General features: G+C 39.8%; 1 protein-coding gene across 1 annotated transcript in view; it reads left to right on the forward strand.

Moving 5' to 3' along the window:
• The window catches only part of LONP2 (lon peptidase 2, peroxisomal), a 35,931-nt gene that overhangs the window by 12,403 nt on the left and 6,067 nt on the right, over positions 1-17,461 (forward strand). The window contains exons 9-12 of the mRNA XM_059857052.1: positions 5,389-5,539; positions 6,157-6,283; positions 7,316-7,449; positions 14,946-15,088. Of these exons, the coding sequence (XP_059713035.1) occupies positions 5,389-5,539; positions 6,157-6,283; positions 7,316-7,449; positions 14,946-15,088 (555 nt within the window). The remainder of the gene's footprint in view (positions 1-5,388; positions 5,540-6,156; positions 6,284-7,315; positions 7,450-14,945; positions 15,089-17,461) is intronic.

The raw sequence follows: 17,461 nt of genomic DNA on the forward strand, positions 1-17,461 counted from the left end.
CCAGCTTGTATTGGAGCTAAGCAGTTTACCCAGTGCATAATGGACTAGATGCATGTTCTTTTAGGAGCATTTCTTTAATTAGTGTTGTAATTAACTTTCTGAACTTGGATTTTTCATGTAAGTCACCGATTCCCACTCCTTGACTGATTATGGTGTGATGAGTGTTTGGCTGATTATGGTGTGATGAATCTTAGCTTTCCATGAGAGTCAGGTTTTCCATGAGTGCATTTTTTCTGAACTTCTGGCACTCAGATATGAATTACTCTAATTTTGAAGCACATATTACAGTTATTTTATCATGAAGGTTTTAGAGTTGTCAAAGTTGATTTGCTTAAATACACAACATTCCAGAGATACAACTGATGACTTTGGTGAATGAGATACTGTTGGAATGTTTTGTAAATCTCATCAATTGTTGCAGTACTATTAATTAGGTTAGTTGGCCTTAGGAGGCTAAAACTGGAGTGATCATAAGGAAGATAAATTGAGACCTGTGCCTTGCAAGCTTCATGTATCATGTAGCAGCCAGCAGTAAGGAGTTGTCAGAACCTTCATCCCAATTTCCTTTTTTTGGAGTGTGATGTGATATCCCATTACAATTCCCTTTTCCACTAATTTGTGCATATTCAATGCTTTTATTCTAGCAGTTTGCTGGAGAGAGGAAGGAGCATGTCCTCAGGTGTGGGGAAGAGACAAAGCATTGCCCTTCCCTGGGCAGAAGGAAGGCTGTGTGCATCTTCCTGTGCCAGCACGGCTGGCAAAGGAGAGAATGAGGGAGGTGCTGGCACAGCAGGGCTGGGCCAGGCTGAATTGTTGAGGCTGCCAGGGCAGATGCAGCACTGATGCATGTGATGGTTTTAGTATTGTGCATGCTTAGAGATTCCTTGTACTGCTGTAGTTTTACACTCTGCCTTCTCTTTTGTGTTCTCTCTGCCCTAGGGGCTGCCATGTTCCCACTGTTGCAGCTGCACTGCTTCTGGCATGGCTCTGTACCTGTTTCAGTCAAAAGAACAGGCATTAGTAAAAAATACCCACATTTTTTGTAGCCTGGCTGGCTGTCACAGAAGTGACTTAGGGCATAATCCTAGAAGCATCTCAGTAGTCAGACCTGAGGTGTGGTAGCTTTAGTAGGTGAGGGTGAAAGTGGTTCTGATAGTATTTGCCTACAGAGTCATTCTAATGACTCTCTTGACTGACAGTGCTTAATGCAGTGATTTAAATATGAAAAATGCTACTTAAATTAAGGTGTCATGAGCTCATCTGGATGCTGTATGACATTCTGCAAATGAAGTGTCAATTGACTTCCTACAAACGTCATTATTTTCTTCCTGCTAGATAGTGGAAAATTACTGTTTTGACAAGGCCAACGAGTTCTTTGAAAATCAGTGTATGAACAGGCTGTGGTTTGAGAGCTCTGTTTTGATCTTTGCATGTTAACATGAACTAGTAGTAATTTAAATGTGCTAGAAAATAGTGTGGCTTCACTTCTTTAGCTTTTAAAAATGACAGTTATGGTCCTTTACCTGTGCATTTGTCAACTGTGTAGTACAAATTTTTAGGGTGTATGAAGGGCCTCAAAGGGCAAAGAAAACAATGAGAGAAGTGTAATAAATACATTATTCCTTGTGCTATTCTTCTGAGGGATTTTATTTACACTTTGCTGAAAGTGTAATGCTTTCTGTTTCTAAGTTTGCTGATACCTCTCTTGTCATTTGTCTTTTAGATACTTGAACTAAGCTGTCCTAATTCTAGTCAAAAAATGGGTAAAAATACCTGAAAATCAATTTTTTCTATTTAGCTGGCTGTTTGCTATGCAGACACAATGATTTGGGATTTCTTGGAAAGAATGTTCCAATCATGAATCTAGATCTGTATATTAATATTAGTAATTTTATTCAACCTTTACTGGGTTTTATAATTTTTTTTTTCATTCCCTGCCCTTCAGTAGAGAACAATTGTGGTTTTCTATTGTGTCACTTGTGAAGGCAGACAAATTTAATTAATACCTGTTTAATTGGTTGTGTTTGAATTCTGGTACTTCGTTGCTGCTTTGAGATGTTTCTGTTTTCCATCTTTTAAAACCACATTCTCAGGGATATTCAGCTCTGCTCCTGTCACAGATTTTTCCAGCTAAGCCTCATAAGGTTCACTTCCCACTGCCTGTCTGGGCTGCAGGCTTTATGTAAGCCCTGCTAATTGCCCATTAGTTGCATCTGGAGAAGTAATTGCTCTATTAACCATGGCTGGGCTGCTCCCCCGTGAGATCTTTGTATCTCTCTGCTGCTGGCTAAACATCCCAAAGCAGGTGCTTCACCTCTTCTAATGGACAGATGTCTCATGGCTGGACGTAATAGCTTCATTTTCATCTGCTTCTCGTGGTTTATGTAGTTGGAAGGTCCATCTGGAGTGAGCAGAGGTGGGTGTAATGCTGGAGAGCAAACAATAGTCAGTGGTCACCTAACTGCTGCATTTGCTGTTCACACTGCTGCTTGTCTGGTAAGTGCCAGCATTAAGTATGAAAGGCACATCCTTTATTCCTTAATGTGTAGGTGTGTTAAATTCTTGCTGTCCACAGCAAGGCATATTCAGGAAGAAAATTGCCATCCCTGTGAGCTTGGGAGCAAAGCTTGGTGCTTTTTAATTGCTGGATATGTGTTTAGTTCTAATGCTTCTGCAGAGCTGTTGCTTCAGCAAGACAGAATGTCATCCTATTTCCAGTTACTCTTCATTAACAAAGGAATATTTTAGTCTAAATTTAGATGACCTCTGTTAAAAACAGAAGAAAACAGAAATGGATCCAAGTGCCTGATAGTGACTATTTGTATGCAGGGAAATTAGACCAGGAGCATAGCCAGGCAATTAAATGTTCATGGAATTTATTCTGGATTTTGTGGTAATAAAAAGCTGTTACAGAGAAGCCTTTGTATGCATGTGAGCTATCTGTCATAAATTAGCCAAGATACTTTGTGCACTGAATGTTCTTTTTGTACTTCATATTTCTGTATTAGTTGAGTATCTTGGAAAACTTTTGAGCTTGAACTTCAGCACAGATACCTAACTGAAGAACAGTTCTATTTGCTTTGGAAAGTCTGTTTGAAATACATAGGCAGGACATTGCTTTGTATCTTATTCTATAAAACAGTTACCATGACAAGGAATTGTGAGTCCAGAGGATCTCCAGCCCTTGTAAAAAAATCTCAGAAAATTCACATTTTTAGATATACTCCGAGTTGGTTTGGATTACAGTTTTCTTTATCTTTATTGGATAGTATTTTTTGCATTTGAGTACAGCATCAATATTTTGTATATCTTCATAAATAACATTCTAATCACCAGCTTGGCATTTAGCAGGGTTCATAAGGATTTCTAGTTTCAGACTAGAAGGAGAGAGGAACATGCATGTAAATAAATGTGTCAAAATGCCAGTTTGGTCTGTCAGAATACATAGTTTTTCAGCAGCTTTGGAATTACTTGCAAACACTTCAGCTGATAGACTAGAATTCTGTAGAAATATCAGTATATTAAAAAAAAAAGGAGTAAGTTGAATTAGGATTAGCTGTTTAAAACAGTTTAGAAAAATTTGCAAGAGTAGACTTTGAGTGGGAAGCTAATATTTGGTATAGACCTGCTTGTTTTGAAGCCAGTTTGGAGCTGCTGTGCTTGCATTCCCTGCCTGGTGTTGTGTCTCCCTTTGGTTTGGGGCTGGACTGGGGGGCTGGCTGGGGTAAAGCACATCTCTGAATTATGCATCAGTGGACTTGGCTTGTCAGGATGCCTCCAGGCCTTTGCCTTTGTAAAGAAGGGAGTAAATGACAGCAGCTTCTTGCTGAAGAGGGTAAGAAAAGCTTTTGAATAGCTTAGAGCCAGTGCACAGTGGCATTCACTGAGTTCCAGCCCTAGGTTCAGAATTCAAGCATATGCTTCAGTATGTTTTAAGATTTCACTATTAAGGGGAAGTGTAACTGCTCTTAAATCTGTGCAGCTCTTCAAAATAAGATAGAAATTTATTCTATTTTTTAGGAAAGTCACCTGTGATTCTGGCATTCTGTAATAGAAGAACTTTTAAAGTTTGTTCTGATCATCAATTTTTTGAACAGATTTTTCACTTTTCAAAGCCTGAGGAGAATTGAAGAGTAATGAAAATTCATAATTGTTTATTTTATGAGAGAAGTCCTCAAATTCAGTTGTTATTTTTTAATTATCAACACTGTTCTTGGCTATAATTCAGGTTGTGTGCATTCATTTGGGTGTAGGCAGATAAGTTATTTTGACAGTGGAGTGCTGTTTCTCAGGAGATGCATGGGTCCCATTATTTGTGACATGAGAATTATTTGTGTGGGTGTAGCATTGATCATTCATCATGTGGGAAGGAAGAGTGTGGCTGCACTTCAAGGGGATGTGAAGCAAAGGTGGTTCTCAGGTGATGCAGAAGCCAGGAGTACTTTGCTGTGTACAATGAACTTCCCACTTGTGGCACTGTTAAAAAATCTACAAGACAGCATCTTAGTACCCTTGTGTTCCATATATGTATTGAATATTTGTCACCTAATCTTAAATCTAGGCAGGTGTTGCACTGGCACACGTAAGTGGTACCAAAAATGATAGGGAGACAACACAATTACTAAAGCCCTAGTTCTACTTGCTCAGTAGATTTTTGAGGTTGGTCACACTGTGTTTTTGTTCTGCAGTGCTTGTTCAGTTTTGTCTCAGTTGTTTTGGAACAAAAAGAAGAATGATTGTGTTGGGAAGGCCAAGGCTCACCAAGGGTCAGAGCTTGCCTGGGATGTTGTGGGCAATAACAACTTGTGCTCCTCCTTTAGTAATAAAGGCTGGGCAGAGCAGAAAGAGAGGGGGGCAGGTGATACTGTGACAGCAGCTAAGGCTGGGATTGTGTTCTTCCCTTTGGTCTCACAAGAGAGATCTCACAGGCTGGTGTGAGAGTAAGAAGTAAGCTTAGAGTAAGAGGAGCTGCCAGCAACAGGTGAGGGTTGGGGTCAGAGATTGCTTGGGAGAATTCTCCTTGTTCTGTGGGACCACATGGGCTGCTTTTCCAAGGTTGCTGTGAGTCCTTCAAGGGACACTCTACCAGGTGTGAAAGGTCATGGAGATGCAGCTTAGGGGAGGTGCTTGATGGCTGCAGAAATGCTGCAGCACCTCTAGAAAAGGGCAGCAACAACTCATGGGGAAGTGGCTCTTTGAACTGTACCTGTGATGTGACATGTAGTCACAGAGTAATCCAGGCAAGGCCAGGATTTAGTGATATCCATAATGTATTTCATTACTGTAAAGTCAGATTTGACAGATCCAAATGGAATATAATAAAAATGTGCATATTTTATTTACTTCTGAATGAACAATTGTGTGGTTTTTGTGTTCGCTCTTGTTAAGGTCTTGGATCCTGAACAAAATCACAGCTTCACTGATCACTACCTAAATGTAGCCTTTGACCTGTCCCAAGTGCTTTTCATAGCTACAGCCAACACTACAGCTACAATCCCACCTGCCCTGCTGGACAGAATGGAGGTTATCCAGGTGCCAGGTAACACTGCAGTGCCTTCATGACATGGCTGTTGCAGGTCCTTAAACAAGGTTGGGGTGTTCTTGCTGAAATGAAAGGCAGCTCCTTAAGGAAAGCCTGCCAGGAGTCTGGAGTGCATGGCTGGGGTCATTAAAAGGGACAAGGCAGGATGCCTCTGCTGTGGCCTCTGTCACAAGAATAGTATTTAGCATTGTATTAGCACTCAAGAAAATGATTTTAAAGTATTTCGCATTCAGGAAAATTCAGTTCCAGGTCTGTGGTGATACATACATCACGTGTAATATCATTCTGTAATGATGTTTTCCTAATCTAATCTACAACTAATCCTTCATTGATTAGTTTGTATTCTAATGGTCAGTTGGCTGATGCATCTTTTTAATATTCCAATGGAGAAAGGGGTCTTTGAAACACTAAAATTCTCTTCTTCTTGGCTTGAAGTTATGAATAGCCACAAAGGATCATACCAACAGCCTTGTAAATTATAGCTAGGGGAGGTTTTTTCTGAAATTCAATCAGGTAGAATTGTAAAAGATAAGAGATTTTGTTATATTGTAGTGTGCAAGCAAAAAGATCATTAATAAATACATGCCTTTTTTTTTTTTTTTTTTATTTTGAAGGATACACACAAGAAGAAAAAATTGAAATTGCACATAGACATTTGATTCCTAAACAGCTTGAACTACATGGTCTGACTCCACAGCAAATACAGATTCCACAAGTAACCACTTTGGGCATAATTACCAGGTAAATATGTTCATTGCTTTCAGTTTAAATACCTTCTTTTATAAATCAGTTTATAAAGTGGTAATACAAATACATCTTAATATGTATTGTCCTTAATGGCTTCAGCAGTTCAACAGCTGGTAGCTTATGGAATTGCTCTTTCCCTAGCTCTTCTAGAGAACATCCTTTCTGTAGAGAGTTCCTTGCTCTTGCTCTCCAGGTGTAGCTCACAGTCAGTTGTGCTGACAGGATTGCCAAGGCCCTGTGAATAAACAGGAACACCTGAGGCTGGTGTGGCTGCACTGTGTGAAGCCATAGCCTTGGCAGCAGACAACATGTAGTTTAAAGAACCATGTTATATTTCTATCATTTTCATACAAAAAATGGAAATTAGGCTTCCTTTTTTTCCTTGTGACTTGATGGGTACATTTGTTTAGATTTTGAATTATGCTTAAAAAATTAAAATACAGGGTTTTTAAATAGCTTCTATTCATTAGAACTTGGGTTTTTGTTCGACGTGACAGCAAATATATTGATCAAAAACATCTCTGGAACTTGAAACCAGCTCTTTCCAATGGAAAAAGTGTACTGATTCAATGAATTGAAGTATTTTATGACCAGTATTTTGGCTGTTTTGTGTAGTGTTACTGCCTTGTGCTTCTTTTTAGTTCATAGACTGAAACAAAATATTCTTTTATGGCCAGTTCCTCAACTTCCAGTGAGCTATATATTTTAAGTTTTAAAATAATTCTTCCTTTTAATTTTTATGCATCTGAGAAGAGCTCAGTGCTGTTGGACATTACTTAGCATTTCATGAAGGTTTGGCACCAGCTGTTAGTCATGTCTTCCCACTCAGTAATTTGTCTGCAATTTTATCAGCAACCACAATTATTTTGATAAAAACAAATTCTTTTTTTCCTATGTACTAGAGTAGCCCAAGGTTTTGGTACATTTGCCATGCCATTTCCTGTGGCTGTGTGTTTAGTGAGGAGTGTGTTTCCATTGCAAAGAGCTCTATCTTGCCAAGCCCAGCCCAGCTGTTGTCTCTCCCAGGTACACGAGGGAGGCAGGAGTGCGGGCCCTGGATCGGAAGCTGGGAGCCATTTGCAGAGCAGTGGCTGTGAAAGTGGCAGAAGGACAACACAAAGAAGCAAAGCCAGATCGTGCTGAGGTGGGGGAAGGAGAAGGTGTGTATCTTTGGCCTGTTTTGTTAAAAGAGAACTTCTAATGTGGTCACCAGGAAGCTAATACAGCAACTTTTCTCCTGTTTTATTCTTCTTTAAGGACTCTTGTTTTCAAAAGCCTGGCAGATAGTGTGACAATATCATTATCTACAGTCTTAGTGCTGAATTATGACTTAGGACATAAGTTGAGTAGTTTCAGCCTGCTGAGTTTGGTAATTGACAAGTTCAATGGATCTGTTTTATTTCTTAGGGATGCAGTTATGATTTGTGTATGTCTTCCTAGGTTTTTTAATGCAAACCTTTCACTTCCTCTCTAAGCATGGCTGTAGTTCCTACTAGCTCAGAACTCAGTCTGGTTATTTTGTTGTACACTAAAAAAATTGTCTGCTTGAAGGGCTCTGAAATTAGAATTGTTTTCTGTGCCTTTTAAGACCATGCTTATTCAAAGTCTCTCAAAGCTTTGGTAACTTCTCAGCCTCAGTTAGTCTGCTCTTGTTCCCCATGTGTACAGACAGTGTTTTATCATTTCCAGTCATCAAAACTGAAAGAAAACTAAGCACAAAACTCTCAAACAGCAAAAATACCCAGGTAACTGCTTCACCAGTAAAGGCAGGCCTCTTTCTAGTCTGGAAATAGGAGAGGGGAGGATGAAGTGAGTTGAGTGTTCCAGGATCACTGTCATGTCTGTGAAGACTGTAACATAAGAACATTGAATTTGGCAGTGTTTGGTTAGGCAGGCTCAGCTTGGTTTTCTCTGAACGTTTGGCTTAAAGGCAGTGAGCTCTCACAGTAGCAGTGGCTGAATCCATCATGAGCCATCCTGCAGTTTAAATCATCCCATCTACATTAAAAGGCAAAGGTTTTAAGACATTTACCAATGCTTTCCTTTTTATATTGTGTGTGTTCTGTACCTACTGTGCTCTGATAGACTTTGAAATCAAACACTGACTTGTTGATGCTTCTTGTTGAGGCCTTTGGCTGTGCTGGCCCAGCTCACCAGCCCCAGGCAGTATCTGGTGTCCTGGCTGCTGCACCTTCTGGATGGTAACTTTGACAAGTCATATTTGCAAAGTAGGTAGCTGTGTCTAAAATGTGTTTCAGAGGTCTAATGCTGCTGCTGAATAAAAAGAGATGTTCTGCTCTTCAAGCATTCTGGTAAAATAGACAAGAGGTAGGTTCAGAGCAAAACTCATGGTACTGTAAGAAGAAACACTTTATTATTAAGGCAGGTAACAAAAAAGGAACTGTATTAGACTTCTCAATCCAGTGAGTGAGTTATTTACCATTTTAAAATTAGCACTGTGCTTGCAACTGAGGTATTTACACTGTTAAAATTATACACTGTTAAAATTAGTTCTGGACTTGCAACTTACCAAAGCTAAGTGAAAATAGCAGCCCAAGTGCTTCAGAAGGGAGCAAAATGCTGGCATTTTTGGTTGACCCAGTTTGGAGTTAAGAAAGAAATGAGCTGTGAAGAGTTGCCTTGTACTTCTGAAGTGAAAACTGTCCATAAGAAAAAGCCGTATTAATAAAAAGGAGTCTGAGGGACAGGTGTCTCTATAGTGAAACTTTGCTGTTGTTAAGACTTGTACAGAATGGTGCAATCTGCAAAGTGGGTTTTATTTTGTACTAATACTGTGCTTACACCCTGGTGTGTTTTTACAGTGTGTCATTTGCTGGGAGTGTATGAGAGTAGGAGCCTTTCAAAAAATACTTTTATTTTCATTCTGTAGGTTGGAAACCACTAAGTGTTCAAAACAAAGCTTGTAAATATCTCCAAATACTTGCAAGCTGGTGCAAATAATGGGACTTGTAGTCTATATTGATTTCTTTGGCATTTTTTCTCCTGTCAATTAATGGACTTCTGTGCAGTTGTGCATCACGATAATGAATTTTTATTTCATATAGTGAATGACTCTAGGAGATTAGTTAATCAAGTTCTTCTCATCCCTTAATAGTTTCATTTAGAATAATTTCTGGATTTTTTCTTTTCTTTATCTCTATAAAAATTCCTGGAAGTCATTTTTGCTTCCTGCATTTGTGTGTTGCTGATGTCTGCAGTTAGTGCATTGGTATGCCTTGAGCTGTGACTAGGAGAGGGAAGGCTTGCCTTGCTTGCTAAAACAGAATTTCTACCTGATCCAGAGCATAGCCAAGCCCTACCATGGTGGTGTTGTGTTTATTCAGCTGAGTGCCTCTGGCTGGGGTTGTAGTAAGAGTTAAGGACACTAGGTGGTAGAATCCCAGGCTTTCCACCATTACATTGGTTAAATCAGATCATTACCTCCAGGGAGAGCACCTGTTTTCAAGGCTTTGTAAAGTTGAGGCTTTTGCCACTGTTTGGCAGTGGGCTCTGGGAAGGGAGGGCACTGCCCTAGCAGAGCTGGAGACTCTCTCAGGCTGGGTTCAGAAATGCACCAGAAAATGCACCACTGAAATGCACGGGCAGCTTGTAGTGCCTTCCTTGCTCCTGTGATTCCTGAGCTTTCTGGAGAAGTTGGTGAGTGCAGGAATGTTGGTTTGTGTCAGTTGTTGACTTTGCACAGGGAACTTCAGCATTTTTCAGAGCTCTCTGGGGAGTCGTCCCTGTGCACAGCAATGCTGGCTGATATTTCATTGAAACACTAGCTCAGATTTATGAGATGCTCCTCGAGTCTTTTGACACTACAAGAAATTCTAGAAGTCACAAAAATATGTGAAACTCTCCTTCCTATTTTAGTGCAACTGCCTTGAGAATACAATGCAGCAACTGTGCACTAAGGCATCATATCATGATACAGCAGTTGAAACCCAGAGTAAAAGACAATTTGTCTAATTCAGACCCAAAGGGAGATTTAGGACAGGTAATATTTCATAACTAAAAGTGATGAAATGAGGATTGTATTTATGTTGAAAGCAAGGCTTTAAGCATACTTAAATATTTCCATAACCCAGCAATACAGAGCAGTCTGTTACACTCCTAGTGGATGAAACACTTGGTTTTAAATTAAATGCAAGTTTGACCAAAGTGGTCAGTGTGAACTGACACATGAAACGTGCTGAGCATCAGTCCCAGGGTGGAGTGACTGCAGGTACTCAGGTCTGAGCTCTGCTGACCTTAGAGAGCTTCCAGCTCTACAGGCTGCAGTGTGGGCCTTTTTCTCAAATTTCTGAAAATTGCTTGGAGTGACTTCTCTGTAGGAGGTCAAAAAGGCATAAGTGTTCCGAGAAGTTTGGCTTGAATGCAAATTAATTTTTAAAGTGTTATTTTTTCCATGTTAATTTATCTAAATATTCCTGCATGAGCACCTCACTTTCAAGTGTTTCAAGTACACATTGTTATTGTAGGTCACAAATGATGCAATGTAATTATTTTGTGGAAAGAGAACTTTTCTGGTGCTGTAGGGAGAAATGCACATAGCATTAAATTTAAGCCTATAAGTAAGTGTAAACAGGATTAGGGTCCCAGGAAATTGTTCCCTTCCTAAAGAAACGCTTCCTAATAGCTTGGTGCATGAGATTTGACAGTGGAATGTTGCTTTTAGGGTGCAGTTTCATGTTATGGCTGGCTTTGAATGTGAACTGTTGTCAGCAGAAGCAATCCCATCCTTCTCTAGCTAAATGCAGTTTTGGGGGGTTTTTAGTTTGGAGGGGCTAAAAGAATTGAGTCTGTCTGTTGTGTGCTGAAGCATCTGCTGCTAAGTCAGATGAGAAAGAATGTTATTACCTTTTTAATTGCCCACAGACTTGAAACCTTGTCCATCATGCTGATGCTCTTTTTTATATCTCTGTAGCAATTCAGCAAGTCAGTATGTGTTATGTTAAAAACTACTTTAAAATGTTAGGCTTCTATTTTTCTGTCTTGGTCAGTAAGTGTGGCTAGAAATCTTTGGGTTTAAGACTTGTGTTGCTAGTGCTTAATTTAAATCTGTTCTATGAGGAGATGAGAAATTGCTACATGTTGAGGAAGTTTTAGACTTTAGTATTCTCTCATTTTCATTACATCTGTAGAAGGTAGCAGTCTTATTTTTTTAAATCTTTGTGCCATGAAATGTCTATTAACATTAAATCTCTAATTACATTTAATAATTCGTTGTCAGTATGTTTTCTTAGGAGTCCATTTTCTTACAAATCTATTATTTACATGTGAGGCTTTGTTTTATTTTGGGAACTTGCAAAGACAGATTCCTGAAGAACATTGTGATCTTTGAGTAGCTGCAGATTCTGCTTGGAAAATTTTACAAACAATCTTTTTTTGGTTGTTTGTTTTTTGAACTTATTTTTGGCTACTTGGGGAGGGCTATGTGTTGTTTATTTTTAGTATTACAATTTTTAAATGTTAAAACAACTCAATACTGTGCTGCTTTTGTGTAAGCAGACATGTAATAGCAGAGCAGCAGGTGGTTCCTCTAGTGCAGTTTGGAGCTCTGCTGAGGGCACTTTTTGACCTTTGAGTTTATTTTGCCAACTTGTCTCAAACTATAAGATGATTAAGCTGCTGTCCTAATGAGAAGTTCTGTTTCTGGAAACCTGAATTTAAGTGTCTTGTTTAAGATAAATATGCCATTTAGCTTGTACTGTGGCTTATGGCTGTTAGTCTGGGGAAGGTAAGGAACACAATTTGTCATTGTTAGTGGAAATCTTAATTACTTGTGTCTGCATGGATTCCTCATAGTCAGCACCTGTTTAAAGATGATAAACAGAGATGGCATTTTCCTTCAAAGAAAAAGTTAGAGTTTGTAATTACACTTGGGGACATCACTGTATGCTTTTACAGAAAATTAGATAATGCCAGAATTTAGTTTAACATTTTCAGAAAAAGTCTGGAGCTTGTTATTGTTACAGATCATAGAATAGGATCTACTCATTAGATCAGATAAACTCAAAGAAAAGAGTTTGATTCCTTTTATGGGGCAGGTGGCCTCAGCTTCCCTGATTTGTTTATGAGGAGTTTGTCTCTTCTCTTGTATACAGAGCTAGGTGAAATAAATACTTTTGTGTTTGTTAGACAGTAAAATCTTGGTATAGAACAAAAGCAGCTGGTTTTAAACTCAATTTTGTTTTGAAATATGGATTGTATCTCAGATTATCAAACAAGTCTGAATTGCAAGAATAGCATGCAGGGTCAGGTTTCCTAGACTTGCCAGTATTTATTTAAATTTATTATGTACAAAAATAGTAGTTTAACAAAAGCAGAGAGACATGCTGGAACAACAGGAGACATCTGACTAAGGCAGTGTTTGCAGTAAAGGAATGGGATTTAGCCATGGAGCAGTGAGTTGTACAATGGAAAGATTAGTGGCTGTTGGATAAGAAGTGTTAGATTGGAGTCCTGAATGAAAGCTGAGGTGCTGCTGTCATGTTAATAGTGATGTGGAATGTTTTCCTTGATGCTCTGTTAAGGCATTAGTGAGATTTGTACAGTCACAAAATTATCTGTAAAAAGGTCTTTATGTATTAGGATTAATAAGAGGTTAGTTTGTATCTTGTGAAAGGAGACATCCTCATTCATCCCTTCTGAGAATTGCTTTTACACCACTGACCACCTCTTCATGTAATAGTAAATAGATCAGATCAGTGATTTGTGCTTTTCTGTACTTGTTTGAACTCTTGGATCTTCAGTTACTGTGCATGCATTGATGTGCAGAGGAAGAACCAGAAAGCTCCTTTTCAAACTAAAATTAGAAGGAAGTCAAAGAAAGTAAACAAGCCATATTTGGATCCAATAGGGTGCAGGAGTCCTGAAGCTCGGTGTGCACTGCTGTGTAATACAGACTTCAGATGTGTGTTCGCCTGGGGTTTGGGGTGGGAACAAAAGTCTTCACTCTGTGTGTGTGGGACAGCCCCAGGGCAGGGAGGCACTGCCCTGAGAGTGCCACAGAGCCTTAGGAACAGCTGGATTGTCCAAGCATTCTTCATTTCTCTGATAGATATTTCACTAAAACACTGCTTAGGGCTCTTGAGAAATGCTGATAAGCCTCTTGCACCTGGATCAGATTCTGTGGGGAAATGATTCCCTGCCTGCATTGTCCCTCTGCTCCCAGGCCCTGGGTACCTGTGCAGTGTCAGGCCCTGCCAGGGACTGCCAGTTCTTGATCTCAGTCATGCAAACAGCTCCCCTGCAGGCTGGGTGTGAGACTTGGGCACTGACATGGTTCCCATTACAGTTCACTTCTGTATAAAAAGAGAAAATAGAGTTTTGTAGGCAATTCTGCTTAGGAAGCCACTGTACAGGTAAGAAATCCACTCATGCTGTGAGTGAAGGAAGGGAAGAGCCCCTTCCTGAACCCAGAACTGTTGCTTTAAATGTGTGGCCCCTCCTGGGTGACACTTGAGTATATTGCATTCAAAAGTGTCAGGCTGCTGGGGGTTTATAGCCCTTCCTCAAGAGTATATCATGCCTGTAGGTGTTTCTGAGAATGTCTGGTAATTGGACCTTGGAGGAATTTTTTGCTGCTACTGGTTATTGAGTATGGCACCTTAGCAATATCTCCTTCAAAAAAGAAAAGAACAGAGCCCTCTGTGTGTTTAGTATTTCAAGACAAAAGCCACAGGCTGTTACACCAAAATTGAGATTTCTCCACTGAACAAGGCCTGTAGGTGTTGTGTTCTGAGCTGGCTGTTGAACAGACAGGAGATGGCAGTTTTGTGAGTTAAGCAGCCTGAGTAGGTGGAAGGTGTCCCTGTGTGTGGTGGGGAGTTGGGCTGATGATCTTTAAGGGTCCCTTCCAACCCAAACTCTTCTATGATTGAGCAAAGCCATAAAAGTCATAGAAGACAAAAATCAACATGAGAAGTGTCACATCAGAGCTTGTGCTGCAAGGGCTGCCCTGGAGGTGCTCTGTGCTGGGGCACAGTTGTAAACACTCAGGAAAAGAACAGGAGTTCCTGTGCTGTCAGAATTGCCCTGTTCAGCTGCACATTCTCTGTTACACCACCCTGCACAGGATTCCTCCTGCAGGAACAAACCCTTCCCTGGGAGGGTGGGCAGGCCCTGGCACAGGCTCCCAGAGAAACTGTGGCTGCCCCATCCCTTGAAAGTGTCCAAGGCCAGGGTGGACAGGGCTCTGAGCACCTGGGATGGTGGAAGGTGTCCCTGCAAGACCTTAAAGCAAGATCAGCTTTAAGGTCCTTTACAGTCCAAACTGTTCTGATTCTGTGAAATACTGGTTGTCTGCACAAATCTGGTGAAAAATGTAAAGTCTTAAGAGAGCCTAATGTGTTTTGCTATTTGAATTAGTTTAAAATGCACTTAAGCTGGTGAGTTGCATCTCTGTCAGTGCTCTAGATTTAATTTTATCTTTGATGAACTGTTAGAACATATTTAAGCTTAATAATTGCATTTCATGCCATATTATCTTTAATTTGATAAGATTTTTGTGAGAGATGGTTTGAGCACGTTTTCCTGAACTTACTGAGCATTTCATTGCATGTTTTATTCTTCTCTGTCATGATTTCAAAAAAAATCCTCTGTCTAGGAAAGACCATTACAAATGCTAAATTAGATTTTCTTCCCTTAGATTGCAAAGAACATGTCACAGAAGATGCCAAACCAGAATCCATCAGTGACACAGCTGACCTGGCTCTGCCACCTGAAATGCCAATTTTAATTGATTTCCACGCTCTGAAAGATATCCTGGGGCCCCCCATGTATGACATGGAGGTAACATCCTCATTTGTTTCTGTTTGATGCTGGTTTTGGCTGATATGATTATTGCTATTGAATGAGTCTATACAATGGTAAGAACTTCAAAATATGTTAATAACAGCACTGTTTCTTTATGTTCCACAAAGTGTGTTTTCACCTAAAGCTTTTCTTTTATTTTAATTCAGGGTACATAAATGACATAATGCCCTGACTTTTCTGTTAGCAAAGGTTCCTGCAGCAGTGCTGAGGAATGTGGTGGTGTTTTTTCAGTTTGAAACAATTTTGCTTTTGTTTGGGGGATGTTTGGTGGTCTTGGGAAAGAAGCCAAAAGTAGAACCCAGGAATCCTGACTCTGCAGCAGCTGTGCTAAGGACTGTTCCTCATAGCTCCTTAAAGCCAGGCAGCATTTTTGGGTATTAAAACCACTTCAGTTTGCACCAGAAGTTCTCAGACATTCTTTAAGTTAATGTGACTCTTGGCTATTAAAATGTTTTATGATCAGTCAGGCACCCCAGCTCTGCTCCTCAGTAGGCATATTTCAGATTTTTTGCTTTCCCCCATCTGTATTTTGCTCCATTCTGTGGAAATGCCATCAGTTAAAGTAGTTTGTTAGTTTGGGATTCTCATTGCACCAGTGACAGTGACACTGACAGTTCTTCTCTGTTCCTGAGAACTTTCCTCTTACAATTCTTTTCTCCTAAATCAGAGGACCAGACTTCCACTGGGACTTGAAGAACAAAAAGGGGGCAAAGTGATTGGGATAGCAGGAGAAAATGAATGATTGTTAAGGAATGAATCTGTTTTTAGACTTGAACTGAGACTTTTGGATGTGAAGATTTTATCATGGAAGAGATTCTTAAGGAAGAGACAGAAAGGAGGAAGCAGACTGGAAGGAGGCAGTGCCATTGGTTGTGGCAGAGGATGGAGATGGGAGCAGTGACTCTGGGCTGAGGGCATTCCCATGGGTTCTTTGGTGATCTGTTCTTTTACTTTTGGAAATTAGAAGAATTTACTCTTTAGGCAAATGACTGAATTGTCAGCAGCTTACATTTGTTCTTTCCAACTCTCAGAAGCCTCTGTACCCAGCAGGAAGATGGCACAAATGTAAGAATACATTGCTAATGGGGCTTTTCTTAGGCGTTCCACCTGGTGTCACTTTTGTTTCTGGAGCTGATTATTCATTTAAATTTGATAGTGTGGCTGTGTTGGAAAAGAATTTCTGCTATTTTGTTTTTTTCTGTAGGATTAAGTAATTAAAGTGTGGTTCTTAATTTCAAGTGTACAAATACAGGAGTGCCAGCTGGGGGTTATCTTTGGTGGGTTTTTGTTTATTTGTTGTGGGGTCCATAATAGATGCCTTAAATTTGCAGATAAGCATTTCATGGTTCTTCTGGCCTCTAAACTGAAATAAGACTGATTGAAGCTTGTGACTTCTGTTTCAAAAGGTTTTTTTAACATTTCCATATTTAGAAGGCATAAATAGAAGTAGAGATGAATCCATACTGATCAGTTCCCCAAGCAGCCCAGGATTTCTTTTCATGTACTATTTGCTGGATTGAGTGAATATTTTTCAGTACACACTTGGGTTTTTTCCATGTAAATTGCTCAGATAACAACATAACTTCTATTTTAAGGAATTTTCTCAACTAATGTGTTATTCCTTAGAATTTTCTCAAGTCCCCCCAAGGTTCTTTGGAGGAGCAGAGTTTCTGCTCTGAGCTTGGCTGCTGTGGGCTCTGCTCTGTAGTCACAGGCTGGGTCTCCTCTCTGGCCCAAGAGCTGCATTTTGTCATTTATCAGCAGCTGAAACAAAGACACAATGAGGCAGCCACTGTGTCAGTACCTGCATGAGTCTGAGCAAATGGAACTGAAAACATGACATGACTTAATTGATCTGTTGTCCTTCAGGGAATTCCTGACCCAGGGATTCATCTTTCACCTTTCCAGGGCATTGCTTGGCTATTGTCTGCACAGCTCTCCCAGCAGGAAGATGTGACAGAATATTCAGCTCCTACTTGCTGGATTAATTCATTTATCACAAATAAATAATCTTATGTGTCTCCCTACAGAACAAATGTTGGAATTAATCACATAGTGAGGCTTTGAAAGAATAATCTCATCAGGTTAAATTGCAGAAGATTTAATGAAATGTTTTAGCACAGCACACTTTTGGGGGAAAGGGTTTCTAAGATATCCAGTGGGTTTATAACAAACTATTTGTATTTTTGGCTTGGATTTTAGTTGATGTATTAGTGGATTTTTTTAGCTTTTTTTTTTCTTTCAACCCTTAATTCTGCTTGAGTAACAAAGGTTGTTGGCACCACAGGAAGGCCCATCAGGATTGGTTTATATCCTCATAACTTGAGTGAAGTTGAAGGGACAGAAGCT

This window comes from Haemorhous mexicanus, chromosome 12 (assembly GCF_027477595.1).
Source record: "Haemorhous mexicanus isolate bHaeMex1 chromosome 12, bHaeMex1.pri, whole genome shotgun sequence".
NCBI classification, from domain to species: Eukaryota; Metazoa; Chordata; class Aves; order Passeriformes; family Fringillidae; genus Haemorhous; species Haemorhous mexicanus.